General features: G+C 40.5%; 1 protein-coding gene across 1 annotated transcript; it reads left to right on the top strand.

Moving 5' to 3' along the window:
* Window positions 1-9,370: 9,370 nt before the first annotated feature.
* On the top strand, window positions 9,371-10,312 carry LOC128047745 (olfactory receptor 6C2-like). Its single transcript, XM_052640104.1, has one exon. It carries the CDS (start codon window positions 9,371-9,373, stop codon window positions 10,310-10,312), a length of 942 nt encoding a protein of 313 aa, XP_052496064.1.
* The last annotated feature ends 937 nt before the right edge of the window (window positions 10,313-11,249 follow it).

Genomic DNA, 11,249 nt, shown 5'->3' with positions numbered 1-11,249 from the left:
GACCACATTCTGTCAGACCTCTCCACCATGACCCGCCCATCCTGGGTGACCCCGCACTGCATGGCTTAGTTTCATTGAGTTAGACAAAGCTGTGGTCTGTGTGATCAGATTGGCTAGTTTTCTATGATTATAGTTTCAGTGTGTCTGTCCTCTGATGCTCTCTCACAACACCTACCATCTTACTTGGGTTTCTCTTACCTTGGATGTGGGGTATCTCTTCACGGCTGCTCCAGCAAAGCTCAGCCACTGCTCCTTACTTTGAACGAGGGGTATCTCCTCATAGCCGCCCCTTCTGACTTTGAATGTGGAGTAGCTCCTCTAGGCCCCCCGCGCCCATGCAGCCACTGCTCCTTGGATGTGAGGTTGCTCCTCTCGGGTGCCTCCTCTGATCTCGGACATGTGATGACCAACCTAGACAGCATATTAAAAAGTGGAGACATTACTTGCCAACAAAGGTCTATACAGGTAGAGCTATTGTTTTTCCAGTAGTCATGTATAGATGTAAGAGTTGGACCATAATGAAAACTAAACACCAAAGAACTGATGCTTTCAAAGTGTGGTGCTGGAGAAGACTCTTGAGAGCCCCTTGGACAGAGAGGAGATCAAACCAATCAATCCTGAAGGAAATCAACCTTGAATATTCGTTTAAAGGACTGATGCTGAAGCTGGAAACTGCAATGCTTTGGCCACCTGAAGTGAAGAGTCAACTTACTGGAAAAGACCTTGATACTGAGAAAGGTTGAGGGCCAGAAGTGAAGGAGGCAACAGAGGACAAGATGGGGATGGCATCATTGACTCAATGGACATGAGTTTGAGCAAACTCTGCAAGTTAGCAAAGGACATGAAAGCCTGATGTGCTGCAGTTTATGTGGTCACAAAAAATCGGACACAAATTAGTGACAAAACAACAAAATAAAGCAAACTAAAAATTAATAAATATAATTATGAATATAAAGTATATGTAAACATAAATGCTAAAATACTAATTAATTTTAATGAAATAAAATAAGATCATAACTATAGATATAAAAAGACCCATGAAATACAACCTAAATGTCCACCAACAAATGAATGGATGAAGAAGATATGGTATATATATAGAGAATGAAATGTTAGCCATAAAAATGAATAATTTCATTTGCAGCAACATGGATGCAACTAGAGATTATCAGAGTAAGTAAAGCAGAAAAGGAAAGTCAACACATATGATATCACTTATATGGGGAATCTAAAATATGACACAAATATACTTATCTAAAGGATTATTGCAAGCACAGGTGGCTGCAACGGCACACAGCGCGGCCGAGAGGAGCTACCCACCCCCCCCAGAGGCCAGGGGCGGTGGCCAGGAGGAGCTACCCCACGTTCAAGGAGCGGTGGCTGCATGGGAGCAGAAGGTCCTAGAGGAGCTACTCCACGTTCAAGGTCAGGAGGGGCAGCGGTGAGGAGATACCCCTTGTCCAAGGTAAGGAGCAGCGGCTGTGCTTTGCTGGAGTAGCCGAGTAGAGATAACCCATGTCCAAGGTAAGAGAAACCCAAGTAAGACTGTAGGGGTTGCAAGAGGGCATCAAAGGGCAGACACACTGAAACCATAATCACAGAAAACTAGCCAATCTAATCACACTAGGACCACAGCCTTGTCTAACTCAGTTAAACTAAGCCATGCCCTGGGGTGCCACCCATGGAAAAGAAATGTAAAAAAGCAAAATGGCTGTCTGAGGAGGCCTTACAAATGGCTGTGAAAAGAAGAGAAGTGAAAAGCAAAAAAGAAAAGGAAAGATAGAAGCATCTGAATGCAGAGTTCCAAAGAATAGCAAAAAGAGATAAGAAAGTCTTCCTCAGTGATCAATGCAAAGAAATGGAGGAAAACAACAGAATGGGAAAGACTAGAGATCTCTTGAAGAAAATTAGAGATACCACGGGAACATTTCATACAAAGATAGGCTTGATAAAGGACAGAAATGGTATGGACCTAACAGAAGGAGAAGACATTAAGAAGAGGTGGAGGTGGCAAGAATACACAGAAGAACTATACAAAAAAAATCTTCACAACCAAGATAATCATGATGGTATGATCACTCACCTAGAGCCAGACATCCTGGAATGTGAAGTCAAGTGGGCCTTAGAAAGCATCACGACAGACAAAGTTAGTGGAAGTGATGGAATTCCAGTTGAGCTATTTCAAATCCTGAAAGATGATTCTGTGAAAGTGCTGCACTCAATATGCCAGCAAATTTAGAAAACTCAGCAGTGGCCGCAGGACTGGAAAAGGTCAGTTTTCAATCCAACCCCAAAGAAAAGAAAGGCAATACCAAAGAATGCTCAAACTACTGCAAAATTGCACTCATCTCACATGCTAGTAACTCAATTAGTCAGTTCAGTTGCTCAGTCGTGTCCGACTCTTTGCGACCCCAAGAATTACAGCACACCGGACCTCCCTGTCCATCACCAACTCCCGGAATTCACTCAGACTCACATCCATTGAGTCAGTGATGCCATACAACCATCCAGCCATCTCATCCTCTGTCGTCCCCTTCGCCTCTTGCCCCCAATCCCTCCCAGCATCAGTCTTTTCCAATGAGTCAACTCTTCACATGAGGTGACCAAAGAACTGGAGTTTCAGCTTCAGCATCATTCCTTCCAAAGAAATCCCAGCGCTGATCTCCTTCAGAATGGACTGGTTGGATCTCCTTGCAGTCCAAGGGACTCTCAAAATTTCAAAAGCATCAATTCTTCAGCTGAAGTGATGGGATCAGATGCCGTGATCCACACAGTCAAGCCATGCTTCAGCAATATGTGAACCGTGAACTTCCAGATGTTCAAGCTGGTTTTAGAAAAGGCAGAGGAACCAGAGATCAAATTGCCAACATCTGCTGGATCATGGAGAAAGCAAGAGAGTTCCAGAAAAACATCTATTTCTGCTTTACTGACTATGCCAAAGCCTTTGACTGTGTGGATCACAATAAACTGTGGAAAATTCTGAGAGAGATGGGAATACCAGACCACTTGATCTGCCTCTTGAGAAATCTGTATGCAGGCCAGGAAGCAACAGTTAGAACTGGACATGGGATAACAGACTGGTTCCAAATAGGAAAAGGAGTATGTCAAGGCTGTATATTGTCCCCCTGCTTATTTAACTTATATGCAGAGTACATCATGAGAAACGCTGGACTGGAAGAAACACAAGCTGGAATCAAGATTGCCGGGAGAAATATCAATAACCTCAGATATGCAGATGCCACCACCGTTATGGCAGAAAGTGAAGAGGAACTAAAAAGCCTCTTGATGAAAGTGAAAGAGGAGAGTGAAAAAGTTGGCTTAAAGCTCAACATTCAGAAAACAAAGATCATGGCATCTGGTCCCATCACTTCATGGGAAATAGACGGGGAAACAGTGGAAACAGTGTCAGACTTTTTTGGGGGAGGTGGGGGGTGGAGCTCCAAAATCACTGCAGATGGTGATTGCAGCCATGAAATTAAAAGACGCTTACTCCTTGGAAGAAAAGTTATGACCAACCTAGATAGCATATTCAAAAGCAGAGACATTACCTTGCCAACAAAGGTCCATCTAGTCAAGGCTATGGTTTTTCCAGTGGTCATGTATGGATGTGAGAGTTGGACTGTGAAGAAACCTAAGCACCGAAGAATTGATGCTTTTGAACCGTGGTGTTGAATGGCATTGAAACATATATACTATCATGTAAGAATCGAATCACCAGTCTATGTCTGATGCAGGATACAGCATGCTTGGGGCTGGTGCACGGGGATGACCCAGAGAGATGTTATGGGGAGGGAGGTGGGAAGGGGGTTCATGTTTGGGAATGCATGTACACCCGTGGTGGATTCATGTCAATGTATGGCAAAACCAATACAGTATTGTAAAGTAAAATAAAGTAAAAATTAAAAAATTTAAAAAAAAGACTCTTGAGAGTCCCTTGCACTGCAAGGAGATCCACCCAGTCCATTCTAAAGGAGATCAGTCCTCGGTGTTCTTTGGAAGGAATGATGCTAAAGCTGAAACTCCAGTACTTTGGCCACCTCATGCAAAGAGTTGACTCATTGGAAAAGACTCTGAAGCTGGGAGGGATCGAGGACAGGAGGAAAAGTGGATGACAGACGATGAGATGGTTGGATGGCATCACCAACTAGATGGACACGAGTTTGAGTGAACTCTGGGAGATGGTGATGGACAGGGAGGCCTGGCGTGCTGCAATTCATGGGCTCACAGACCCGACTGAGCGATTGAACTGAACAGAACCTATACATCAGAAACAGACTCACAGACATAGAGAACAGACTTGTGGTTGCTATGAAGGGCATTGAGAGGAATGGAGTGGATATTTGGGGTTAGGAGGAGCAAACAAGTATAAATAGAATGTATAAATAATACTATGCAGAAGAAACTATATTCGATCCCCTTGAAAAACCACAGTGGAAAGAATATAAAAAATAATATATGTGTATGTATAACTGAAATACTTTGCTATAAATCAGAAATAAACACAACATTGTAAATCAACTCTACTTCAATTTTCAAAAAGCCCTATGTGATATAAAAACAAAAGAGATATAAATATCTGGGAGGTATTTCTGAAAACGATCAGTGTAAGTTATCACTTTGCTTTTTCTTTTGATGAAATATTTTTCTCTATTATTATCTGAATATTTATACTGACACTAAACATTAATTACAGCTTTATAGGATTAATAAATTGGAAAAATTGTCTGTATCATATTACAAATGCGTAACATACTGTTGAAATAAAATAACAGATGGTTGCCTTTTGTCTTGTAATCTGATACTTATTATTGCATACCTGCACTGCTTCTGGTGCTAATGTTACTTACACCTGCCTCTCTGAGGACATTTTCCCCAGATCTGTAATTCCCGCTCTATCCCCAGAGTCTACTACACCAGAGATTCATTGATAGTGATAAAATAAATCCACCAAGGACATATTTGTTTGTTTCACATAATTTAAAATTTGCTCAATATTTTTTAAGGGAAATTCTCTGTTTAGAAATATGTCCTTCTGCCAGAAACAATAGAATATCTATTTTCCCAACAACAGAAAGATTCTTTTCTAACCATTTAAACAACTGTTAGCTCTGTAGTTCCAGGGTAAAGACTCCATGGGCTCAGGGGGAGACAGGCTCTCTCTTGAGAAAATCTTCATCATGTGTGGGTGGAGGATGACTTAGTGAAACTCTCCAACTGCGGAGCTATGGGTTTGAGTATGTGCTCCTAAGAATGGTCAGAGTTCACCTTCCTCTCTCCATTATAAGACCTTCCTGGAGGACTTTTTTCACTCTTTGCAACTTTGAGGTTCAGCAAACATCTGAGGTTACAACTATCAGAGAAGTATTTTTTTTCTGTCCATTTTCTGAACTCTAGAATGATGCTTTCTTCTGAGCAATGTATGTATACCAACATAACTGATATGATTTGTTACTTTAAAATTATACGAAAGGTTTCAACAACCACTTATGAAGTGTGGCTTCACAGTATGAGAGGCAAGTACAGGACAGTCATTGATTAGCTGCCTTCATGTATCAATATGATAAATGTCATCTAAATGAATATTAAAGGGACACTCCCATGTGTTCTCTGCCATAACTTCATCCTCATTTGAAATAAAAATTGTGTATAAAATAGGTGACCTATATCTCTATTGAGTAACTTATTTACTTATGCTTTATAACTCAATGACCCCTTTCTCTAAAAGTCTTTCACATTTTAATGAAAACTCAATTTTAACATCTTTATCTATATCATGAGTGTTGTTAATATGACATGAATGAATGACTGAAGAAAAAAAGTGGCATTTTTGGACAAAAAGATTAGTCTCTTTCCTCAGGACACACAGGCTTCCTGAGGTGCTTGGGAGAGTCAGATACCTGGAGTCATTCTGACAAGACTGAAGGGAGGTGCCTGGGCTACAGAGACAATTCATTCCTGTCCCACCACTGGAAACTCTGTGCTGTCCCTGTGTGATCTTTAACCTGGTATTAAGGTGGGGAGGCTAACTTTTAGGCAAAACATTCCCTGTACTTCCCTTATTCTGTTTTTCTATATGCACTTTAGGCTAAACAGTGGGACTAGGTACCAAGTGGGAGCTGATATCTGCCTTTCATAAAGATTAGGAATGGAATATTTTATAGTAACCAAGTGAAACTCTAAATATCCATTTAAGTGAAGCCTCTTAAGGTAAATGCCTTTTGATTCAGCAATGGAAGAAAGTGACAAAGTATCCTGACAATAACTGAAGGATAAGGAATATTTGACTTAGCTGCTATGTAAGTAATGAGAGAGAAGACCAACTATATAATACATTGGGTCAGAGCAAAAGAATTGTTATGACTTTTTTTTTTTTTCGGTCTAGGACTAAATATGACAGGTAGCATTTTTTTGTATTGCCAGGAAGCAAAGAATGATTTTAATATTTAAAAGCTCTCATTTTTAAAGTGAAGGAAAATAGACAAGAGAGATTATATATGGCATGTATATTAAGAGTGGGCATTTTTATATCATTTATACCTCAAAAAGTGTTAAACACAAAGGAATCTAATTGACCCCCATGCACGGTTACATACTTTCACTAAAGAATGTACCTTAAATGGGAATGAAAATTTCACCCCATAAGAAAACTGACCTTTTCAGAGTCAGTAGAGTACATATATCGGAGAAGGCAATGGCACCCCACTCCAGTATCCTTGCCTGGAAAATCCCATGAACGGAGGAGCCTGGTGGGCTGTAGTCCATGGGGTTGCTAACAGTCGGACACGACTGAGTGACTTCACTTTCACTTTTCACTTTCATGCATTGGAGAAGGAAATGGCAACCCACTCCAGTGTTCTTGCCTGGAGAATCCCAGGGACGGGGGAGCCTGGTGCGCTGCCGTCTATGGGGTCGCACAGAGTTGGACACGACTGAAGCGACTTAGCAGCAGCAGCAGCAGAGTACATATATAATTCATGAATTTTACAACAAACACATTTATTGAGCTCTTTATAAACTCTGAATAGGGCTAGCTGCTGTGGTATCTCAAGTCTCAAACATTACATTCACATATTTACTGGTAAGAAAGAGATAAGCATAGTGGGCTGGAGGGACAAAAAATAGAAGCCAAGAACTTACAAGATGAAGTTTCAAGAAAGTGTTCATAGCAACTGACACTAAGCTGAAACTTGATAAACCTCCAAGTATCAGTATCAGGCTAGTGAAGGGAAAAACAGGAGTGGGAAGCTAGTAATGAACAGAGTTGTATCAGGAAACAAGACTCCTCTCAAACTGGCGGAGACATTGTTTCTGTTTGTGGAAAGTGAATGCCCCACTCTGGTGGAAGCACTCTGAAGAGCTGTTCCACAGGTAACATTCCATTCTAAATATAGACATCTTCATCACACGAGTGTATTTTCAGTGGGTCAAAAACTGCATGAACTATTAGCTGAAGCTATAATTCTGGCTTTTAAGTATACACAGAATCCACACAATTGAGGTATTGCTGATTAACATTAAACCCTAAATGTAAAATGATATCCTATATACTCATAGATATTTTATCAACGGATATCACCACAAAAATACAGCTGAAGAAGCAGAAGGGACTGGAGGAGAAGACATGTATACCATACAAATAATTCATGTGACCATATGACCAGTATACTGCCAAATGTTAAGTGCTCAGCAACTGCTGTTTACCGTTTTGGTTTTCTATTTCTAAAATTTGGTAAACTTTTAATTATAATATAATTTTGTACTCATACAAGTGTAGAAAAAGTAGTGAACTGTACCCAAAGAACCTTCAACCAGCTCTCCCAAAAATGTAAATTCCTAATAATCACAATGGAATTATTAACACTAAGGAATTAACACTGTATACAAATAATAATAATAATTAAAATAGAGATTTAAGGACAGGACGGATCCAGGTCGTGGCCAGGTCAGGGGACAGGGATACACGGTGTCACCACCGCCACAGCAGGTCCCTCGCGCTCTCTTGGCTCCCCCTGCCTACCGAGTCGCACACGGGCTCTTGACTCGCTATTCTGGCACAACAGACTGAGCACGCGCAGTGCAGCCAACCTCATCGCCAATCCCCAGTGACGCTGGGAGGAGTGCAGTTGTGGCTCTGGCTTGAGGGTCTGTCTCTTTCTTTCTCTTTAGTCGCTAAGTTGTGTCCGACTCTTGCAACCCCATGGACTGTAGCCTGCCAGGCTCCTCTGTCCATGCGATTCTCCAGGCAACAATACTGGAGTGGGTTACCGTTTCCTTCTCCAGGGGATCTTCCCCACCCGGAAACTAACCCGAGTTTCTTGCATTGCAGGCAGATTCTTTACCAATTGAGCTATGAGGGAAGCCCTCCTCCCACAGAGGAGCAAAAGAATGGCTGGAAAAGAAACAATGATAACAATAAAATAAATTAAAATTAACTACAGATTTTATTTGGATTTTCCTAGTTTTTGCACTGACATTTTTATGTTGCAGGACGCAATTCAAGTTACTATTTGTTAAGAAAAGGTCATGTGTCCTTGGTCTCCTCTAACCTGTGTCACATACTGTATCCCCTTGTCTTTTGTGACCTTGGAAGTGCAAACAATTGATGTTAAACTCTTCGGGTCTTCTTTATTTTCTGCTTATACTAATTTCTTTGCCCAATACTGCACGTGGTTGATTTTGTAGTTCTAATCGAACACTGTTTTATCACAGTGAAAATTGAAGAAAAGCTGGGTACTGATTAGAAGCTTTAAGATAAATAGAAAAACTGGTAAGTAATGATGTTATTTGGATGACGATTCTCACACCAAAACAAAATAAAATGAGATAATGTTTTAGTCATTGCAGTATCAGCAAACATTGAAATACTGCATGTGTGGCCGATATGCTCTGTATAAATGTCAAACTCAGTCATTTATTTGCATTTAACAGGAAGCAACACCTCAAACAGCTTGTGAGTTCATTCAAACTTGGGAATAATGAAGAATTATTAGGACAAAAGAACATTATAATACTCACAAAATTGTATTACATAGACAATGCTTTCTAATTCTATAGACAAATATATTTCAGAGAATATAGGACAGAATTTAGATTAACTGAAAAATAGAGATCTGAGTGCATAAATGAAGTATAAAAGTATGGACTGTAGTAAACATTTCAGAAAAATATGATCTTGAGGATTTCTATATGTACATCGAAAGAGCTGAGAACACCACAGTTTTGACTGGTCAATAACAAGTTAAAGCAGAAAATGACTATTCACTGCACTGATTGGATTTTTTTTACCCAATGGCCATAGCCTCATAATTTCATACAAGTTTTTCAGTTCAGTGTCACTTGACTTTGTGAGGAGTTTGAGAAGTACAAGTCAATGATGAGAAACCATACATCATTATCTATATTCATACTCCTGGGGCTGACAGATGACCCTCCAATGCAGGTTCTGATTTTTACATTTCTGGTTGTCTCCTATTTACTGAGTGTCACTGGGAACCTGACCATCATTATACTCACTTTAATAGATTCTCACCTTAAAACTGCCATGTACTTTTTCCTCAAACACTTCTCCTTTTTAGAAACTCTATTCACCACGGTGTGCATTCCCCGATTCTTATACAGCTTATCAACAGGGGACAAGACTATTTCCTACAATGCTTGTGTTAGTCAACTATTTTTTATCTTCCTTTTTGGAGGAACAGAATTTTTTCTCCTGGCCATCATGTCTTATGACCGCTATGTGGCCATCTGCAAACCTTTACATTATTCAACCATCATGAACAGTAGAGTCTGTATTTGGCTTGTTATCTGTTGTTGGATAGCAGGTTGGCTGGTCATATTTCCACCACTCTGCCTGGGCTTAAACCTGGAATTCTGTGATTCTAATGTCATTGATCATTTTCTCTGTGATGCTTCTGCTATGCTGAAGATCTCTTGTTCAGACACATGGTTCATAGAACAGATGGTTGTTACCCTTGCTGTGTTGATTAACATCGTGACATTTCTGTGTGTTGTTATGTCCTACGTATATCTCATCAATGCCATCCTAAAGTTCCCTTCCTCCCAGCAAAAACTGAAGGCCTTTTCTACCTGCTCTTCTCACTTGATTGTGGTTTCTATCACCTATGGCAGTTGTATTTTCATCTATGTCAAACCCTCAGCAAAAGATGAAATGGCAATTAATAAGTGTGTGTTAGTGCTCACGACTTCAGTTGCCCCCATGTTAAACCCATTTATTTATAGCCTGAGGAACAAACAAGTGAAAGAAGCTTTTACAGACTTAATCAAAAGAATTTCACTGATCTCAAGAAAGTAAAGATATGTTGAAACTAAGTGTAAAATATAAATTTAAAATGAATAGTGGCCCTGAAGGCCACAATTTTCATTTGTTAACCATTGTACCCTAGTCTATTGTCTGTTCATATTAACAGGGTTATACCACTGTTATTATGGAATTTCAGCCCCCAAATCATAATTTCAGTGCTTATTAAAATAAACAAATTAAGTCATGTCAATTATTGCTGAAAATAAATTTTCTCCTACATTATATCTCATATCAAGATAATATGAAATTAGATTTCTATGAAAAAGTCCTTGTGTGTGTGTGCTAAGTCACTTCAGTCATGTCCGCTTCTTTGTGACCTATGAACTGTATTCCACCAGACTCCTTTCTCCATGGGATTCTCCAGGCAAAAATACTGGAGTGGGTTGCCAAGCCGACCTCCAGGGGACCTCCTGACCCAGGAATTTAACCCATGTCTCTTTGTCTACCTGCATTAGTAGGTGGGTTATTTACCACTAGCACCACTCAGGAAACCCAAAAAGGTCCTTCAGTTCAGTTCAGTTCAGTCGCTCAGTCACGTCTGACTCTTTGCGATCCCATGAATTTCAGCACGCCATGCCTCCCTGTCCAACACCAACTCCCGGAGTTCACACAGACTCACGTCCATCGAGTCAGTGATACCATTCAGCCATCTCATCTTCTGTCGCCCCTTCTCCTCCTGCCCCCAATCCCTCCCAGCATCAGAGTCAACTCTTCACATGAGGTGGCCAAAGTGCTGGAGTTTCAGCTTTAGCATCATTCCTTCCAAAGAAATCCCAGGGCTGATCTCCTTCAGAATGGACTGGTTGGATCTCCTTGCAGTCCAAGGGACTCTCAAGAGTCTTCTCCAACACCACAGTTCAAAAGCATCAATTCTTCGGCACTCAGCCTTCTTCACAGTCCAACTCTCACATCCATACATGACCACTGG

This window comes from Budorcas taxicolor, chromosome 5 (genome assembly GCF_023091745.1).
Source record: "Budorcas taxicolor isolate Tak-1 chromosome 5, Takin1.1, whole genome shotgun sequence".
Classification (NCBI taxonomy): Eukaryota; Metazoa; Chordata; class Mammalia; order Artiodactyla; family Bovidae; genus Budorcas; species Budorcas taxicolor.
Note: the sequence above shows the minus strand (reverse complement) of the source record. Positions and strands in the feature narration are given on the sequence as shown.